We start from the raw sequence: 22,111 nt of genomic DNA on the forward strand, positions 1-22,111 counted from the left end.
GTTTTTTGACGGTCCCAATCGCGTTGTTAACTTCCTTTTTCGCGCATCTTCCTAATTGCCTTTTTACAAACTCTATTTTTCAACGTGCATGAGGGATTGTATCGATAATAGATGCATATTATTACATGCAGTTAAAAAATTATATTTGTTTCTTTTAGGCTCCTAAAATTAAACTGTTAACCTGTTAACTCTATAAAGTAATTTTTTAACAACTGGAAAAATGTTCTCGCTCTAAAGTATCATTGATTGACACCTCTGATGCGCAAGTGTCAGTCTCGGACTTTCACTTGGGAAATATTTGCTCAACAATTTCAGGAAGTTAGTGTCTCTTCAGCACGACAATGCCACAAAAATCGCAGAGAAAACCCATGATTTGCATGGTTCACGCGGTTTCGTCCCTCTTTTCACAGATGAGTCTGCGACAGGTTTCATTTCTTTAGTTATACTAGCGATACTTCACGCAATCTTTCCTTCGTGTTTCCATGGTATTCTCTTCCGCGGGGTATATTTCTCCTCGAGCGTTGAATAGCGCGGACAATGCGGTCTCGACTCTTGCTGAAAACGCGTCACGCCCTGCGAATGAAAGCCGTACGAGCGTTTCACGGACCTGATTGTCCGATCCTGAGAGATCGCCTATCGACTTGTCTGATCGCGATGCCAGTTTGATATATAGAGTATGGGCAACAATTTCGACGAAAGGATTTGATTGTTACATTCGAGCAAAATTATATTCTTAAAACAAAACGAAATATATGTTAATGATTTTATTCATTTTCTTATAAATAATTGCGTCATACAAAGAAATGAAAAATATCAATTTACGATACAACAAATAAGATTCCATGTGAATTCCCGGAAAAAAAGATGAAAAAAAAAGATTAAAAGAAAGGTGCAAGATTTTACGACTGAAGAATTATACAAAACACTGTATAATTTAACTTAATGGATTCATTTATCTTCTTTTTCTGTTTATAACATCGATAATTCGATCAAATATTCCTATGCCCATAGGATTTTCACGCCGCTGTTTTTTTCCAAACGCATATTGTTGATGCAATGAATCCGCGAAGTCCCTGTAGACCCAGCGCGATTACAATCGGTTTTTCGCACCTCATATTTTCGCACAACGTTCGACGGATAGCAGGGCGATTTCCGGCTACTCCCGAGGACGATCGTTCTGCTAGTTCGCGAAAAATTCGCCGAAAAAAAGCGATAGGAAAAGCCGCCACTGCCGGCTTTCGTTTCGAAAAGGGGAGAGTAAGGGATGGCTATTCGCGAAATCCGGAATTATTTTTGCGCGTCGACACGCGCTGCGCTACGAAGGGGTTAATTTTTTAATGGACGCGTGAGCGTGCGTAAAAAATAATTTTCGATCTTTCAAACTTTTGAGAAATATGGAATTATAGTCATTGCGACTTACCCTTAAAATAATGCATTTTGAGTTAGCTATCTCAACAAAAGATGTTTTTTTTTTACGTCTTATTTAATATAATGTAGTATTTATTTATTATTATTCGCATTATTCCGTCCGTACGTGTACACGATTATAACAATTAAGATTCCACATTTCTATGGTCAAAGCGGAGAACTTTACGGGTTTGCCGGGCTCGGTTCAATTCGACGTCAGGTGTAGGATCATCTCTTCGCAGATCACGCCTGGTTCGTTGCGCAAGGCGGTCGCAACTTGGACACGAGCTGATCATTAATTTTACAGCCGGATTGAACACGGAACATCGTCGGGATAGAGAAATAAATCGGCGATACTTTGTCCGAGCGTTCTATTGTTCTCGCCGTCCTCTCATAAACTACAAATCGGAGAAAACGATCAATTAAAGACATTAATATTACATCGACGGTAATATTAATAGCAATATAAATAATGTGATAGAAAAAAAAGAAAAAAATCATTGTTTTCTTACGCTCGCCCCATCGCAATTTCATCGGTATCCAGCTGATGCAGCTTTAACAGTAGCGCAATATTTTCTCTCCCTATCGACTTATCCATCTATCGTAAAGAAGCGGCGCTAATTTACGAATGAAGAAAAATCTACGCTCGAAAATCTCTCTGCGATTTGGAAAGCGTGCCGACGATGAATCTTTAAAATGAGAGGACGTTGCGGCGGCAGAGCGCGGGAAAGACAATGTATCGCGCCACACCGCGCCTGCCGATGCAGGTATATGGCCCCGCGGCTTTATATATCGGGCCCCTCTTTCTCATCGCCGGAAAGCCGACGATTAGGCCAGTTTTGAAACGTAATGTAGCCGCCGTCACGAGGCCATTTGTCTTGCCGCGCGTTGGTGGACGTCGCGCTGCGGGATATATATTCTGTCTCGAACTCTGGAGGAGCGAATAAGAGCGAGGAAGAGAGAGGGAGAGCGAGAGGGACCCGCAAAATAATTGTTCGCTCGATGAGATGAGGGGCCTTACACACGGGTCCTTACGAACGACCCAGAGCGACCCAATTCGATGTACTTTTGTGATCCAAATGGGATGAGTCAACGATTGATGCTTGTGCCGGCCATTGGCTCCTATCGATTTTGCCGCCTGTCGATGGCTTTTTCGTTCTTTGGCCTCCGTCCGCCTCGTCGAAATCGTCTTCCCTTGGAAGGAGTCGTCTTGGCTTTTTTATCGCGGCGGATCGTGTTCTTTCAGTGAGTCTGCAAATGGCATCTTTTTGTGGTCGCGAGCGAGGACTTGCGTTTCATGCGTCGTAGATATGTCTTTTGAAACTGTAGCGAATAAATTGGAAACCGAGTGTATCTTGTAAGGCATCTTTATCGAAATGGCATCCAAAATTTGAATCTTTTATAGGTAGATTAAAGAGTAATAATTAATAATTTCCCCAATAATTAATTTTCCTAATAAAAATCAATTATCTAGCACGAGCTGAAACATTCTCCTCTAAATGTTGTCGCGATTATCACTAATAACTTACGGATTTCGGCGAGCGCGGTTCAACAAGTGCCGTTCGTACGTGAATGCGAATGGAATTCATCGATTCATCACATATATCGACGGTTTTTGCTCCTCCGAGCTTCCGTTTTCATTTCATTCCTCCCTTCTTTCGTTTTGCTCGTTGCTCTCGCGATCGGGCGATCGGTTTTTTTACTTCGCGGCTTCGCCGTCCACTTCTTCTTCCTGCTCCTCATCCTCGGGAGAATCCCGTGAGATACGAAGGATTAAAAACCACGAATGTATACATATCACGGACTGGTTTCCCGAAAAGCGAGCCAATCACTGGCGCGGACGATTTGACTCGGTTCGAGATCCATTTAAACAACGTAAAGGTCAAATGACACGACACACGAACGACGAGACGACTAGAGATATACGATGAGATAAAAAAAAAAGAAAAAAGAGAAATATAGAGGCAAGACACAAGGTTGTCGGACAAACGCAAGATGGACGTGTCCTGTCGTGCGAGTCCTGCGTCGCGAGAAGGATCCCTCAGCTTTGATGTGACCGCCATCGGGCTTCCTCTGCCTCCCCCGACCGATGACGAGGACTCAGCCATGCGAGATGGCCGTTTGACATTTTCACTACGGGGGACGAAGTATGATAATAATAGGTTTAACTCCGTCCCCGTCAGAGCCCCGCGTGAAATTGTCTGGAAACCGGCCCCAGTATATGTCTCTGTCGTCGATTTTTCCGGATCCACGATCTCGACGTAGATGTGGACCGATCGCGGGATTAGCCAGGCGAATGTTAAACGGATTCTTCCGCCGGTGTTTCGGTGCAATCTAGCAAAAACAGAAGCCAATCTCTTGTAAGAAGACAAATCGAGTTGACTTGACAGGTAAAGCTTTGCTGGGTATGATATTCGCTGGTATTTATTGGTTCTTATTGATGCAGAAGATTTCACTTTCTGATGCACAGCATCTTTCCGGACATGTTAAAAATGTAAAAAGCCCCTAAAAATTAGGGAGATATAAAGCATAAATTTGAAATAATTTTCCTTTTCACATCAGACTCTCTTCTCTTCATTCCGAATTTTCCGAAGCTACGATAATTTGAAAGAATATTATACTGTTGATTGATGTGCAATGATCTGTGTATTAAAAAAATACAATTTTAAACCGATGTTCAAACGTTGAGAAGAATAAATGCAATTTTACAGTTGTCTTTGAGAAATTTTCGACGGCGAAACATATAAAATGCTGCCTAAGATTAATCATAACAAGACTCGCGTTCTGTCAATCGTCGAACCACGTGGCATAAAAACGATAAGTGCCGCGTTCTATCGATCGAAGCGGCTCGTGCGGCAATTAATATCTATTATAGCGGCGGAAGTGAGAGGAGCGGCGTGTGATCGCGCCGGGGAAGGACGAGAGCGCGGATGACGTGCCAATGACGTCACTGCCGGTCAACTACAAGTATTTCGCATTAGCCCTCCCCGCTCGCCGGTCGCCGGCTAATTAATTGGGTTAAAAAGACGTTAGGCGAATTGATCGGTCCATTCAAAGGCGGACGCGGCAGCATCGACGTGTGCGCGCCGAGATAAAGTTATTATTCGCTCGTATCAATTTGATACGCCTGCGCGATCGCGTGCCGACGCGCTATATCCGCCTTATCGTTTCAATTTGCTCTCTCGCGTAGATCGGGACCGTTCATGGGAAAAACAGTCGTTCGAGCCGCGGCTCTTTCCCGCAATAACTTTCGTCCCCGTGGTGTGCGTCTCGATTTTTTTATTAGACCTCTACTCGAGAAGATGGGAAAAAATACGCAGATCGCTCCCCAGTGTGTGAAACCAAACAGAGGCCACGAACTTCTCGAAAGATTTACGGGGGGGCTTAATTGACGAACCGTTTAATTTTCGCCCATCGATTAAGAGTGTCGGTAGTTGATTATATTTTATAGGAGTGACGATTGTAAAAATAGATTAGATAAGGTTTAATAAGATTAATGAGATATTAATTTAGGATTAATGAGAAATTTATTTTATTTCTATGAGCATACATTTATTTTTTTATTCTGGTCAATCAGTTTCTGAAACCAGGCAGCGAAAAGAATTATGTAAAGTATGTTTAAAATCCGGAAATAATATCTTTGGAGATAAACTTTCGGATTACAGCGCTTTTTGTAGTGTCTTCTTTGAGGTTCTCTCGCGCGAGTAACGAGCTGGCGAAATGGACAAAAGAATTAGCGAAATATTGCATCCTTGCGGAAAATCGTTTATATGCGAGGAAAAACGGCGTAGCGCAATCACGAGTTTACATGAAAGGCCCCCCACATACCCCGGACAATCGGGGTCTGTTATGAATTTTGGAAAACACTGTATCGTCCGCAAAAGGCCCCCGACAGTCTTTTGTTTGCCTGTCACCGAATACTTTGGAGATCCCTAGGGAGTCCCAGAGAAGATCAAATCTTCTTCACTTCGCGTAGCACCATCTTCGTTCTCTATCATCTTTTTGTCTCCGTGTCATCGTCGTATATTCCTGATTCAAAACCAGGAAGAATGCTCGCAATGACTCTTCTTCGTCATCAGTAGATGTTTTCGAAACGATAAGAACAAAATTTCTCGGTTTATGTTTCATTTTAGATGCCGATTGTCTTATATATGTACATTTGCTTTTGTATATAGTATTTTTTAAATCATTCATCCATTAGATTATACGAAATATCAAGATTAATCATGATATTGAGACAAGATCAAGACAAGATTTTTAATTAATTATCAAGACAATGTCAAGATTGAAATTATTTAAATTATGGTCTTGTCAAGATTATTGACCTTTGAAAAAAAAATTAAAATATGTACATTCGTAAATTAGATGAAAAAAAAATGATTATATTATATAAGAATTTAGAAAGTCGTGTGTTTAATAGATAAAAATATTTATATCAAGAAATTTAAGAATATTTAATACACAATAAACAATATAAAATTTTACACAATTATTTATCTACACAAAACTTTGAATACAATACATGGTTTCTTTGATTGTATGGATGAGCTATATTTAGCTTAATTACATTCTGGCATCCTTGTATCTGTAACTGCCTTCGTATATAAAGGTAAAGAGAATTCGTATATAAAGATAATGAATACACATATATATTATATTAGAAAGTAAATAATTAACACATAAATAGTTATCCTAAATTATAAGGCTTATGTTAAATATTACTTTAAACAATTATTTAATATCCGACTAAAATTGATAATAAAATCGAGACAAGATAAAGATAGATCTTGTTATGATTCAAGATCAAGACAGTATTTAAATTTTTGAAAATTTTTACTCAATACCAATATAATATTATTACGAAAAATGTTTTGTATCTTATGCAGTCTCGTTCGCTATAAAAGATCGACGGCGAATAATTAATCGATCGCTAGCCGGAAGAGAGTTTATTCGATGGCACCTCCGACCTCTGATTCTCACCGCCCGAGAAGGAAGAAGATTCGCAGGATGACGCGCCTCGCTCGCTCGCGAGTTCTCGAGGGACAGGAGGGACGTGGATATAGAGACCTTAAGGCACAATGCGACGCCTGTGGGTTAGCATTGACAGGAAAGGGCCGTGTCATCCCAGCCATGATACACCCCATTGTGCGCCCAAAGGACTTTCTGGAGACTGCATTATCGTTCCTACATCTTTTTATTAGACCGCTGGTCCTGATTTCTCTTCTCTCCACCCGGCCCCTGTTTCTCGCTGTACCAAGAGAATATATGCAAGAGACGATGCTGCTGGGTACACACCATACACATACGCGCGCCGCGATGCGTCAGCAAGAAATGGGAGCTGCATCTCCTCTCCCGCTCGAGACTTCCTTTCGAAACCCGGCGCAGAGCTCACCGCGTGAGCGTAATTAATTTCGTCGGCTTTGATGGCGAGAATAGGAGCCGATATCGGAGATCATCGGGAAACGACGCGATTTCAAGTTGAATACAATCGATCTTCTTTTCAACGGAATAGGATACGTGATGCTGATACATTAGAAATCGAATGAATTGATGAGGGTCACTAGGCAATATTCACTTTACACTTTACTCGCATCGCTTTGCATTCTCCTTAACGATTTAATTAGAAGACTGGTGCCTTATATTCTCAGAATTCCGCAAAGTGTGGAAACTTTAATCTATCTCTGATGCATTAGAGGAAGAATGAATTAATGAGAGTCAACGGTGATATTTTATCGTCTTCCTTAACAACAGTTTAATTAGAAACCATCGATATTCTCTTAGAACATTGAAATGTGGAAAACTTTGATCTACTATCTACTTTGTTAGGACGTGTAAATGAAACTCGTAAACCCGGCTATCAATTTCGAATTTGTTTTTCGAATATGAAATTTCATTTGCGAGCGGACGCGGTGAAAGCCGGATCGATATTCAATTTTCGCTGCAGCCGCAACAAACTTGCTTCGTGCCAATCGATCAATAATCATAATCAATACGAGGAATACCATCGATCCCATTATCGATCGATTCGCTGCAGCCGCGTGAGAATTATACGCCGTTGCAGACGAGAAATTCGCTCGCTGACATTATTCGCGCCGACAGTAACGTCGACGGGACGGCGAGGACGATCGATCGCCGAGCGACTCTTAGCCAGAGATTAGGCGCCCATCGCGAAGTTGACGATGCGGCGCGCGATCCGCAAATTACGACGAGGAGAATCCGGCAATTACCCGACCGGAGTCGAGTGCAAAGGTGACACGCTAACGTGCGGAGTGATTGATTTTGAGCGAAAACGCGAATCAGGGGGCAATTTGTCAAGCCGTCGACGTTCCATCTCTCGCAACACGGCAACGCGCAGCGTGAAGATACCGATCTCCCTACTCCTTTCCGTACGAGAGCGCGTTCGGCTTCCTTCACCATCCGATAGCCGACGTCGATACCGCACCGGCCCCGCCGGCGATGTGTGCATATCGCGCGATTTTCGAGCGAGCGCGAATGGACAATGCATTTACAAGCACGGGACGTGGCCGTCGTTCGCTCCTCGGCCGCGATTTCGCACGTGGGAACGCGCGGGAAAAGGTCGACCGGATCTCGAAGACAGAACACGGGGGTCTCTCCCTATCCGCGGATCGACAATGCGCGCGAGAGGCGAATAAAAGAAAAGAGAGATTGCGCGCCCCCGTATCGAGGCGAAGCGCGTTTTCCATAACCATCGACAGCCGCGCGTTCCTTCGACCATTATCGAGCCGTCGCTGCGAGATAGAAAGGCTGATTTAGAAACGCGAAATCGTACCTATTGGCGTATCACTTTGCACGAGCAAGGGCAACACCCTGCTTATAAACGCCGCGCGGCGAAGGGGTGTTCCTTCGAGAAAAAGAGGATCGTTCCTTTTTCCAGCGTGGGATGAGAAAGCGCGACTTGCACCGGTACGGTCCGATTGAAAGGTCGATTTGCCTACGTAAAGGCATTTTCGTATAAAACAGAAAAAGATTAAAACGAGATTTTTTTCTTATATTTCGCTGCAAATAAGGTCGGACGCGGATGGTAGCGCGTCAGTTTCAACGAAAATTAATTTTTCGATAAAAAATTCGATAAAAATAATTTGATTAATAGCATGAGATACAAATGTTCTTATATGTCTATATGCGAAGTGTGATTAAAAATACATCATTCGAGATTTTTAATAAATCTCTCTTTGATCTTCCTGAAAAATCGTAGGCGAGAAAAATATCAAAGTCATTGATGATAAACGATTCTCGCCTACACTTCTTCGAAGAAGGATAAAAATAAATTTATGAAAAATCTCGAATTTTTTTAGATTTAATCACACGCTTGATATATATGGGCTAAAAAAATTTGTGCCTCGTGCACATTAATTAGAAAAGTTAATTTTCGAAATTAAAATTTGTATTTTCACATATAATTAATCTCTCTCTTGTTTACAATTTTTTTTTACATATTTCATTTTAAATTCTACGAAAAAAGAAATTATTTTCAATGTTACATTCAAGAAGAAAAATACGAGGAATACAGTTTAATGGAAAAATATTTTGTACAAATATAAAAGTTCGAAATTATCTCATTTCAAGTTCGCGCGAGGAGAGTCCTTTCCTCTGTTTACTTCGAGCGTTCACGACGACGCTGCGCGTTATTCGAAGTAGAATAGTTGTAAATCGCTTTAATGGAATCTACGAGACCGCCGACGTATAATGAAAGCTCGCACCGTTAATCGCGCCATATAACAAACGCTCACGGGGCACGCATACGTCAGTCCGGGATCGTTATCTGGTCTCGTCGCCCCGGTGTCAAGAAGTTAGCCCTCTCGATGGGGGTTGCCGAAAGAGAAAGAAGCAGAGATAGGGGCGGTTAACTCTCGGCCAGTGTTTTCACTCCCTCCTATTCCGCGCAGGAACACCCCCCGTTGTCTCAACCGGCGCCCGTGATCCCGCTATCTTGTGTTCCGGACTTTATTAAAAGACACGCTCCGAAAGAGAGACCGATCGCTCGCCTGCGTGGGACTCTTGATTGGATTTTACGATCCCAGCAGCTGCTCCACCGGCGGTTTTCCTTCGCGGCGAGTCCTTCGCGCGACAGGAGCGAGATCGATCGTAAACGAAGCGCTTCTTCCTTTCTCTTCGGCCGGTTTTATAAGCTCGTTGCTTCATATATCGACCTGATCGACGCGGATATAGCGAGGATTAAGATGTGCGAGAAATGCTTAATTCGATGCACGATAATAAATCGTATTTTTGCGCATTCGTTTAAGTGTTACATAGAAAAAGTTCGAATTAAATTATTCATATAAATATTATACTATTTTATTATAAATTACATTATTATAATTTTAAATAGTTTAAAAAGTTCGTGGCAATCAGCATCCATCGAGCGAAATACCAACATCGCTCAGAGAGTCTATTATGGTCCTTGAAACGAGATGAAAATTATAAAAATGAGCAGATTTACTAGATTTCGATAAATGAAATTGTAGATATTCTAGTGAATTTCCTCACTTTTGTAATTTTCACTTCATATCAAGAATCGATTAAATTATATAAAAATAAAAAATTACATTACTATAATTTTAAATTGTTCAAAATTTATATTACACATTACATTTATATTACATGGATACACGTATTCAATTTCTCTTTAAAGAGTTTCGTTTTAGATCTAATAGTTCAACTTTATCCAAATATGACATTTGAATATGACATTTGAACCATTAGCGGATCAAGTTGTGAAAAGTTTAATTATCATTGCAAAAATACGTTGATTAAAACATTTGATGTGCAAGACAATGGTTTATCTCTATCTTGGCTTAGCAGAAATTTGAGAAAAGCTTAATAGCTTAATAAACTTTTCACAATTTGATCCGCTAATGGTTCAAATGTCTGGATGAAGTTGATCTATTAGATCTAAAACCAAATTCTTTTAAAACAGAGAAATTGAATATATGTATCCATGAAATATAAGCTTCGAACTATTTAAAATTATAGTAATGCAATTTTTATATAATTTATATAATCTGTATGCAGTAAAAAAATTTTAATAGTAAGGAATTCTACTTTTGACTTTTTTAAAAATATAGTTTAGAAAAATCATGTTGGCAAAGGAAAAAACGTGTCACGAGACGAAGACGACAATGTATTGTGTCCTCTCGTTCAATAAAAAATATTGTCCGGATACGAGACAATCTGAAACACACGACAAGAAGACGAGGGGAATAATCGGATGATGGAGAGGTTGATTTTTAACATGTAACACATAGTCGCGTGTGGCCCGTTAGGGGCGATAATTAATGGCATACATCGTCGCGGGCATAAATATCGCTTATTATTATAGGCTGAGATATGCGGCCCGAACCGGGCCAAAGTGGTGGTGTCACATTTGAATAACACGCCCGCGAACTAGTGCATAAATTTCTAATTACAAGAAGCAGAATATTCGTTCCCATTCACGTCGGCTTGCGACAATAGCGGACTAAGCTCTTATGATCGTATAAAACGTCGCTTTGAGAATATATAACGTTGCTGAAAAACTGATTTTCGCCAACGAGTTTGTTCGTAGCAAAATTATGTCTCTCAGAAGAAACTTTTTAAATCAAAGAGATAATACTATTGATGTTAATGTGACTAGAATTGCACGAGATATCAACAATATTAACATCTTGATGTTGTTTTCTCTTGTCTCAAAATTCAAGACAAGATTTTTAATTAGTTGGTATCAAGATTATGTGGTTTTTTCAAAATTATTGATTTAAAAGAAAAGTTAGAATATATGTAAATTGAATGAAAAAAAATTACTTATTATACGAACTTAACAAATTAAATAAGTAAAAACATTTATATTAGCAAATTTAGAAACAATTAATACAATAAATAAAATAAACAATATAAAATTTTATACAATTATTTAGTTAGACGCATTCTGATATCATTATATTCATTCAAGACAAGATTTAAATTTTTGAAAATTTTTGATACAATATTTTTACTAATATTTTCTTATCGCGAATCTTGTGCAATCTTATATCTTATATCTTTCTAAAAGGAAATTGTATAACAATGTAATAAATAATGTAAAATTGAGTATTCGTTCTCTTTCTTGTAAGATCTAATAATAGAACAATTGTACTTAACATAAGAATGTTTATTATCAAGAGCATAAGCATATTATTGAAATAACGGCGTCACATTGTAAAGAATATGCGCATCATAAGACTGGTGCTGATAGATGCGGCAGCGATAAGAATTTTCATCAAGATTAATTAAGATCGGGGCGCAGTTATTGTAATTACTTGCGATCCGATCTCTCGAGTGTATCTAATTATCGGGCTTAATCTCGGCTGATCACACACTCCGCGCAACAATACGAAGTTGAATGATGTAAACGATCTTATTAGTATTCTCGATGCTCGTCGACGAATGACGGCACACGATGCGATATAAAAACGAAGTAACGGGTATATCAATAATAATAGCGCCGGTGCATTGGTAATTATATTATCTAATGATACGTCTCCCCATAGAGTTCATGTTCTCAAGAACGCAGGAAATTGTGCCGTGAATGAATATTCGACATTTACATTTAATACTAAAAAATGTGATCGTCCGATTTTATAATAAATTACTTAACGAATTCAATCATTTAATTAAATTGAATTATTTTAAATAAAAAATGTTTAATAAACTTAGCTATATGATAGATTTTAATATGTAAATATTTAATAATTTTTCATACTTCACTTAAAATATATTTTTAGCCCGATGTACATAAATTAATATAAAGTAAGTCTTAATATTTTTGTAGAATTAATATTTACTGTTACCTGAATAAGAAAACATTTCCGCAACCGGCACTTAATTTGTTAATTAATCAACATAAATGTCTACATAACTGGATGGCAACGCAACTATTAACTCCTGCGAGGTATATCAGCATAAATAACATTGCGCGTTTTCGCTTTATTATCGCATAGTGACGGTCGTATCAAGTGGCACAGAAGGAAAAACGCGGAATTGATTTTGCAAAGTGGACAGGTAACGTTGATCGCGGAACGCGTAATCGCTTTATTTATTAATGCACGCCTTTACTTTACGAGGGCGGGTTACACAACCCCATAAATAGCGTATCTTATGGAACCTAAAAAATTCTCGGTGACACTAAAATCCGTAGTTTACACCCGTAACCAACATTTACGGTCTCTTTGATCGTGGCCGCCATTGACGTCTCTGTCATCCCAATTAGGACGTAGTAAAGTTTCCCCTTTTTTTGTGAGACGCCGTTTTAGGGTTGAATGTGACGGAGGTTTTCGTCGGTAATATCTTCCGCAAAGGGACATGGCACGAATCCGCCGTGGAAAAAAAGAGAAAAGAGAAACCGGTTGTTTCTCCGAGAAGGACAATATGGTATAATCAAACGAACCACACCGACGTAATCGTGTCTCCAGTCTCCACCGAGAGATATCGATTATACAATGTCTCTTAAGAGCATTCTTGAAAAGTGTTTTCCGAGGGTAGTTATTTATATATTTTACTGAGTTTCTCTTAATAAAAAAATCGTAAAGTCACAAAAATCTTAATTGTATTATTTAAACTGAATGAGATTCGAAAAATGTATAATTTGTTTTCGATTATATGCAAATCTTAAGGATGTTTTGTATGTATAATCCCAGCAAAAAGTAGCTGAAAATCAATACTGACAAATATATTCACTTTTGATGTATTTTGAGTATGAGAAATTGCGTGGAATATACAATTTAATCTTAGCTACAATGCAGAGATGTATTTTTTAATATTTATTGCATTTTTACGGAAATATTCCGAATTTTTGTTAATCGAAATAATTAACATTTGGCAGAGAATTTCGCCTGTGACAGATACATGGCTAACTTCATTCAATTATATTTAATATCTTTTTAATCAGTTAGTACTTGTATAATATTATTTGACCAAATATTTCCTCTGTATCTAAACTTTTGTAAATTTTAAACAAATTCTAAATATCATTTCCATGTATTTTTGTCATTTGAATCGACGTGGTTATACGTTTCCCATAAGAACACAAATTAAAATCCTTATAACTTGTGAATCGATTTAAAAATTGTACTGAAGATTCTAAACATATGTAAGGACATTCTATACAATTTTCCTTAAATTGTCAATATTTTGAAAATAGGTACAAAACATCCTTAAATTCGTTTCCGCATCTGAAAAACAGTATACAGCGTGTTTTTAGCGATGCGCTCAAACTCATTTCCGAGAAACGCGCTTCTCATGCGAAGGAAATCGTTGCGCGGCAAGCAAAAATCGAGCAACAATCGCTTGAATCGTTTCAAAACATGAGAATTTAATTGCGCACGTGCGTTGCGCGTTAGATTCAGAGATCGAATCTCGCTTCAATTCTTCGACAATTTAAGGTAGACACGCGATGGGGACTTTCACTTTCAAACGGTATGGCCTGGCGATCGTGGCACGCTGCTGTGCTAATTGTATTATTAATTACAGTAAGAGAGCCGCGAGCGTAAGGCGTAAGCGACCGATGCGCGCATAATTAAAGCTGCATTTTCGCTCGCTCGCTCTCTATCTCTCTCTCTTTCTCTCTCTTTTTCGCCACATCGTTGTTGATCGCGTTCGCATGCGCTGCGATCGTTTCCTGTCGCTTCGTCGTTGCTGTACGTGTTATACGTCGGCATAGTGCTATACGCAGTCATCGGTGATTTTCCGGAGATGGAACGGGAACGCGCAACACGGAGAACGAATCGCGTCTCACCGCGGGGGATCCTACAGAAAACAAGATCTCATCAAGATAGCTAGATGCTCGCACTCTGTTGCACCGACCTGACGTACTGGCCCCTGCAACTGCCATGCACCATTAACCGAGATCCAGCTAGAGACACCTCGTGTATATGAAGAAGAGAGAAGGAAAGACGACGAGATATAAGAAGGGACGGAGGGAGAAGATATGCGGCTAGTCACGTCGAGCAATCTTCCCTTTTTCATTTTCTCTCTCTTTCTGTTTCACGTATCATTTTCATGGCTGATTTCTATTTCTCTCTGTCTCTGGGAAAGACCGACGATCGTCGAAATAGGAAATCGTTTAGGTCTTCGAGAGAAACCGAGTTGAGTGAAATGCGCGAACTCATTACGAACACTTAATGTTTGTATGCGCTTCCCCTAAAATCTCTGACGTTTATAAGTACGCTACGTATGCGTGAAATGCTGATATTTTGATTTGAAAATTGTTATATATTTTAAAGGACATAAAACTTCCTCGCATGAGCAGTTGCCGGATCGAAAATGCGATTGATTTTTCAAGTGACAAAAATAATTTAAACACAATTATAGTTAATTATTTACACTTTCATATCCTAACAATAAAGAGAGATAATTTGATTTGACAAATAATTAAAGTAGCGTTCTCCCTGTCCTCAAAATAAATAAACACTACGCAACAATTGTCAAATCATAGCGTGCGATATCAATAATCCTCCTCCATCGGTTTTTATCGAGAAATATTTCCGCGTTTCCTCCGGACTTCTCCCTTCTCGCCAGAATCCAATCCTCGCGATACATAATAAATACCCTGTTCCCTCCTTTCCTTCCTCCTCACCTCCGAATCTGAGAGTTGGCGAGCATCGTTTCCTCATAATCGCGAATGACGGATCGCGATGTAACGAGGGTCAGTCGTATAAATTACAGTCCGACGAGATCTCGCGTGTGTTACGTAGTACGGCGGTCACACAGGTGGGAACGGACCCCCCGTCTCTCTCCCCCCTCGTGCGCATACTTCTGGCGAGAGAGCGAAGGAAAGACAGTATTTGTATATACGCCTTGGTATATCACACAGGCTGGATACATCCGCGTGCTGATTGGCTTTAATTTGAAACGGGCGTCAAAAACCGAGCCGATGATAGTACCACGGACTCGAAATGGATGGTTTTCACGGGGCCCGGCGATCGGTACCATCCAGAAGAGAACGGGCCCCCGGCCGGCCGAGAGCGGACGGCGATGTTATCTGGTCCGGTGGGAGGCATCTGCCGATATGTATACAATGCCATAGGTCCGCTGGGATTATTACAGCCTTGACAAATTGCCGCGGTGAAGGCCGACCCTGGTAATTACGGGGCGCAGAGAGACGCAGATATAAGGACCGAGTGCGCGCGCGTATACATATATATATATATATATATATATATATATATATATATATATATGTGTGTGTGTGTGTGTGTGTATGTGTGTATATATATATATATATACACATACACATACACATATATACATACGTGCATCGCGCTATACATTCGTATGCGCTGCTCGTTTTTCTGTTCGCGATCGGTGCTCTGATTGGCAGATCCGTGATGCCATTATTGGGAAAGATTTTTCGCCTTTCACGACGCATCACGGCGCTCGTTCGGTCTCTCACCGACGGCGGCCTCCGTATTTATTTTACGAGCATTACACCGAAGCAAGAGCGTTAATTAATTTTGCTTTCACTCACGGATGTCATTTTTTTCATACGGAAGAAGCGCGGGAGCCGTGACAATTCGTCGCTGCGAGAAACGGTCTCCATCAGTAAAATATAGATGATCCCGAACATGTGTTACTAAAAAAGAAATCGAAGAGACAAATTAATACAATAGAATTAATGATAATAATACTGCAATTAAAGGATATTATATTTTGCAGATATTATTATTTGCAGATATTTTTCTTTGAAATGACAGTTGGTACGATATTACATAATATTATATGTCTAATTATATTATATTATGCAGAGTGAGTCGTAAGTATGTTTTAAAACTTTGTTCCTGAATAAAAAGTAAGAACGATTGTCCTTACAAAAAATATTTCGTTTTTGAAATAATGAAAAAAAAAAAACAGTTTCAAATATTGGCTTTATGTATTGCATTTTATCATATATTAGATGAAGATCACTCAATTCTTCAAAAGAAATATGAACAATTGTTCTTACTTTTCATCCAAGAATACACTTATAAAATTTTAAAACATACTTACGACTACTCTGTATAATATAAAATTGTGCGTACGATATTATTATAGAAGAACCCAGTTTATGTTTTACTTATTAATATGCCATTGTTCGTCGATTTATTCACCATTAAATTACTATCTTATCAATGCAGTCCGATAAGTCAGACGTAACCTTGACATTGAACGATTTAATATTTGCTCGGCTTCGATTGACACATGATTGGTATTCACTCGTAAATCGCTATAAAAGAATGAAGAATAGCACCATGAGTGATCGACAAAGCGCTTCCAGGCGGCTAAGGCGGGGGTGTTGTTTGGCAGATCAACTCTTGGTACACACGAGGGGGTCCGGGGATGGAGCGGACGGAGAAGCGATACAGAATTATTGCTCACAGTGCCTTCGCAAACCTTTCTTGGCGCTCATCTCGTACTCGAGCGTGTACGTGATCTCGTAGGACGATGGCTACCAGACTTGAATCCCGGTATGGTCGTGATTACGCTGGATATATCACCGCCGATCGCTGCGGGGTTCGCGTTCGATGTTTTATTTCTATCGGACGATGTAAATATGGACGTAAAATATGTGCAAGCATGAAAGAGTCCTGGAAAAAGATTGAAATTAATGCATCGAGGTTAATGAAGGGTCAGGAAAATCATCAGTTATTAATGGAAACAGAACTGTTACGTAGACAAGGAAGCAATGTCCGGAATCTTTAGATCGAATTTTATTTTGGCACTATAATTGGATATAATATTTATCAATTTTATATATGATAGAAAATATATATGTGATAGAGAAAATAAAAATTATATCTACAATTAATGACTCGTAGATTTTTATTTTGGCAGTATAATTGGATATGATATTTATCAATTTTATATATGATAGAAAATATATATGTGATAGAGAAAATAAAAATTATATCTAAAATTAATGACTCGTAGATTTTTATTTTGGCAGTATAATTGGATATGATATTTATCAATTTTATATATGATAGAAAATATATATATGATAGAGAAAATAAAAATTATGTCTAAAATTAATGACTCGTAGATTTTTATTTTGGCAGTATAATTGGATATGATATTTATCAATTTTATATATGATAGAAAATATATATGTGATAGAGAAAATAAAAATTATATCTAAAATTAATGACTCGTAGATAAGATTGAAATTAATATATTTTATAAATTAATTATTTTGAATTAATAATTCCTATTTTATATCGCATTCAGATGAATTTAAATTAAAAATTTCTAGCATAGAAAATTACGGGGAGAAAAGCTACAAATACAGAAAAATTGAAAATTTTAAATCTGATGCACAAATAAAAAAAAATATTAATTTAGCAATATTTTTTCGTTTATCATTTATATAGAAAATATGAACTATCCTTAAATATTTTTTTCTATCTTAGTCCTTTTCACGAAAAGTTAAAAATTTAAAATTAAAATTCAATTCGCCGAAGAAAAAGCTACGGATTACAAGTTTTCCAAAGAGGTTATTGCCGCAAGTCCGCGAGTCTCTCGACGACGATTCAGTTGATGGCAGTGGCTGATTGTGAAAAAGAGAGCACGAAGGAGAGTAATTACGAGTATCCGCCCCGAAAATGCGCGGACGTCCGTAGACCAGCCAGCCAACCAGCCAGTCAGAGCCCGGGGCATTAATATTTTCCCCGGTCTTTTCTCAGACGGTATCTCCAGCGACGACCTCGGCCCATTAGCCCACCTAATTTATGCATCATCAGCGCAACCCTTTCCCCTTCCTGCATCCATCTTTTCGACTGAAAAGTTTCTAAAGATTTTGCTTCTCTCTGCCCGTCTTCTGCTTCTTTTTCTCTCTCTTTCTTGCACTCTCTTCCTTCCTATCCCCCTTCTTGTTCCTCGGCGATGCGGCTCGCGTCTTAATTGCAAGGAAAAAGGGGTTCCATGCCTTTTTAACGCGGAAAACTCCCCTTTACGCCCCCGCCGCCTCTCTTTACAGAATTATAACAAAGAGCCCAATAAACGGTAGATACCTGTCCGTTGGATTACCAGACCACAGGCACAAAGGTCGCTATAAATTCATAAACATATCGTGAAACTCTTACGGATTTTACTTTGAGGATTTCGCGAATTATGACAATAATATAATAAAACAACTGATGTACTGATTTAATTGGTTTCGAACTCTCTTATGTCATGCCTCTTATAAAACAACATGTTTCGATTTCGAAATTTATTTTTACGCTAGGCTTATTTAATATATTCTTCTCGACTAATAAAAGTAGTATCCAAGTTATCTGTAAAAATTTCTAAAAAGTAGAAATCTCTAAAAATTTCGAATTATTAATAATTCATCCCATCAGATTCACGGATAATTTAATCTGACTTTTCCTTAATAATTTTAAATTTAAAGAAAATATTCTTTTAATATTATTTTAATACATATATATGAATAACCTATCAAATTATCTCTGTTTGATATTCATACTAGACATCCTATTAATTTTCTTCTGTAGGAATTATTTAAAATCAGTAATGAGTGGGCGTCACAATCCAGTTTTCCAGGAATAGCGCATAATGGTTTATCTATTCACTCGGATGGCGCATGGAGGTTAAAGGACGTCGCAGATTGGTGGATCCTGGACAGTAGCCAGGTGCGTTCCTTGTTGTCCGTGACGTCATTAATCCACCCATCGTTTTTCAAGGGAGCGCGAGGGCATTGTGTAACGGGCGGGGGATGCTACGCAGCTGCTAACAAGGACGGGTTTGCCAACCTCCGTGCCCCGATACGTACACAGATATATATATGCACGTTTACACGCACACGTATGTATATACAAACATTCTACGAAGGATTCCATGCACGGTAGAGAGAAATGGCGGATCCGGATTCTTGATATTAAAGATTCTGCCTCCGACCATGATTCGTTCTCTCTTCCAACGAAAGCGCTCCGTGATTGTTTCCTTTGGTCGTGTCTGAGTGTTGGTCGTGTACGTGAAAAATGGTCGACATATGTCTCTTTCCGTTCCGAAGACTTCGCCTACGATTCGAAAATGAGATCGTACGATCGTACGGTTGGATAATAACAGGACAGATGCCATGTTCCAAATTAATCAGATTTTAAGGGCGTTTATATACCTGACCCTTTTATTTACAATTATTTACATAATATCGTAAAATATATATAATTGGAGACATATGCCTTGAAAATTATGAGAACAGAGAGAGAGAGTTGAAACATTTTTTATTTCTTTTTTATTTTCTCTATATTACTTGCATCAAAGAAAAATAAATAAAATTTTTAAATTTAAATTTTTAAATTTTTAAATTTTTAAAGTTAATTATGAATTATTCTATAATGCTAAATATTTGTATTTAGAAATCATAGAAAATTCCGAAAAAAACATCAATATTTCTTACACATATATAATTTCATTATATAAATTATTATGTAGTGCAATTATATATGTACAAGAAATATTAATGTTTTTTTTTTCAAAATTCTTAAATTTCTTATAATTTCTAAATATAACATTTAACGTTATAAGATGATTTATAATATAATTAGCTGGTTTTTATGCATTAATTATAATTTTATGTAATATCATATAAATCAGGGAACACCTAATATAATTTATAATACGCAGTGGACGCATCATCCTTTACAAAGCACTCTGCGATAGCTTTCGATCGGGTATACCTGCTATTCGAAAGAAATAACTGGCGTTCATTAGAGTGTTCATTAAAGCTCCAATTAACTGCGAGTAACAGATCGGGGACGTCGCGCTGCTTCAATAAACGTCGTGAAAACAATGATGGCCGTAAACGTCGAGCTGATTTATAATCGATAAATCTGCATCGATTCCTTGCCGTTCTCTCAATGAAACCTGTCCATTTTGGAATCGGGAGCCAGAGGATATTGGATGTAACGCCATCGTGACAGCATCGAGGGACGTTGCGAGAGCAATGACAGGAGGAGGAGGAGGAGGCGAGGAAGAGGGAGGAAAAGGAAGGGGGAAAAGTAGGGTAAATGAGAGAGGAGGGAACGTTGTGGACGAGGGGGTGATTTGGACGGGGTTTAGAGACGGGGCTTGCCCTAATGAAAGAGAGCTGAGCTCCCACTCAACTAGTTCTCTCATCTGTCTGGTTTCCCATGCGAAATAAAATATCGCTAATCACTCGTGCGCGGGGCGGTAAGTACCTTCCGTAGGACGTGCACGCGTGCATCTGTGTACTTAGTGCCCTTCCCAAACTTCCCCCTCCTCCCCCTCTTCTCTATCCCCCGAGTCATCTCCCTCCCTCTGTGGTTGTGCGTTCGTCCCACGATGATGGCGATTTTGGCCATTCTTCTGGCTCAACGATGACTAAAAACGAAGCAGTCCTTTGTTCGGTACCGATGAATCCCGCGCGTTATGAGCAAGATATTAAAACATGCCACAGATTCACGACTGTCCTATCAATGCAGGGATTAGGGAACAGTATTACGTTACCGTTGTTTTCCTTTTTTTTTCCTCAATATGTCGCTTCCTCTTATTATTTCATCATTTTTATCAGTTCATATAATTTTAAAAAATAACAAAAGTCTAATGTAAAATTTATATTAAATATTATATAAGAGAGAAATAAATATGTCGAGAAATAAATTCTTCTATCCGTTTATCGACATGGCGAGGAGAACATGCGCGTTCCAGAAGGAAAAGAATGCGGCTGTACACGCGTTGCGTTTGCAGAAAAAGAGCGAAGGACAGGGAATGTGGCAGCACGTATGATGGCCGCTTTCCTGTCGGTTGAATAAAAAATTCAGTTTTAAAGCGACCGCGCGGCCGGGACAACCCTTTGTCAAGGGGGACAGAAGGGCGCCCCTTCAGACGAGAGGGCACGCACAATGCGTGGGGCGTGTGTCTCTTGGTGTGCCCTATTTACACAGCGACAGCCTCGGAGAGAACTGATGTGTCGCGCTCTCTCTGCCCTTTTTATCCTCACCCTCCGATATTCTCCCTCTCGCTCGTGCATTCCTTGCCTCTTTTTCGCCCTCGTGCGCACCTCGCCCCACGAATATTGGCGTGGACAAGCCCCCGATGTATTGTGAGACCCTTCGAGTGATCCCAGCCAATCGGGGCACCGCATGACGATTTTATTATGAAAAAGCGAAACGTTAGGGTGGATCGAACCCCTTTGCAATCCGCGAGGGGTGAGGCGAAGGCGACGGGACAGGTCGGGCGTTCGCTTGCGTGTCCCGAATGTTTACCATCTTGCTGACGAAAAAAATGGAAAGGAAAGAACAAAGATGTCGAGGAAAGAGCGAAAGAGCGAAAGGGTGATCCTGCCGCCAACGTCGACGTCGTGTCGACCGTAGAACGAAACTTGAGGGATCCGCTTTAGTCGAGAGATCATTCCTCGTACTCGCGAAACGAGGGTTGGACAGTCGCCCTTGTCGAGTGAGGATGAACTTCTCGTTTTTCCCGACGTGACGGTCTCGAGAGCCCTTAATTTCCCTGTTTTCGCGTGCGACACGAGCGTTAAGCCGACTGGAAATGAAAAGCGCGACGCGGCTCGAGTCGGATCTGTGCTACGGCAACGTGACAGACAGCTAGTCTCGGCAATACTTTCGTGAATTATTCAAGGATTCGTCAGCGGGAAACATTGTACGAGATGTCGTGTCACGAATAAAAATTGCACCGGAACTTTACCGATGTATTAAATAAAATAATCGAAATT

General features: G+C 39.4%; 1 protein-coding gene across 3 annotated transcripts in view; it reads right to left on the reverse strand.

The window, feature by feature from the left end:
- The window catches only part of LOC105252294, a 250,072-nt gene that overhangs the window by 28,351 nt on the left and 199,610 nt on the right, over window positions 1–22,111 (reverse strand). For 2 of the 3 annotated variants that reach the window (XM_025414080.1, XM_025414082.1), the window contains exon 4: window positions 15,908–16,012. The exons of the other annotated variant lie outside the window; for it this stretch is intronic. In XM_025414080.1, the coding sequence (XP_025269865.1) occupies window positions 15,908–16,012 (105 nt within the window). The remainder of the gene's footprint in view (window positions 1–15,907; window positions 16,013–22,111) is intronic. 3 annotated transcript variants of the gene reach the window in all.

Source organism: Camponotus floridanus, unplaced genomic scaffold (assembly GCF_003227725.1).
Source record: "Camponotus floridanus strain SB8 unplaced genomic scaffold, Cflo_v7.5 scaffold76, whole genome shotgun sequence".
NCBI lineage: Eukaryota > Metazoa > Arthropoda > Insecta > Hymenoptera > Formicidae > Camponotus > Camponotus floridanus.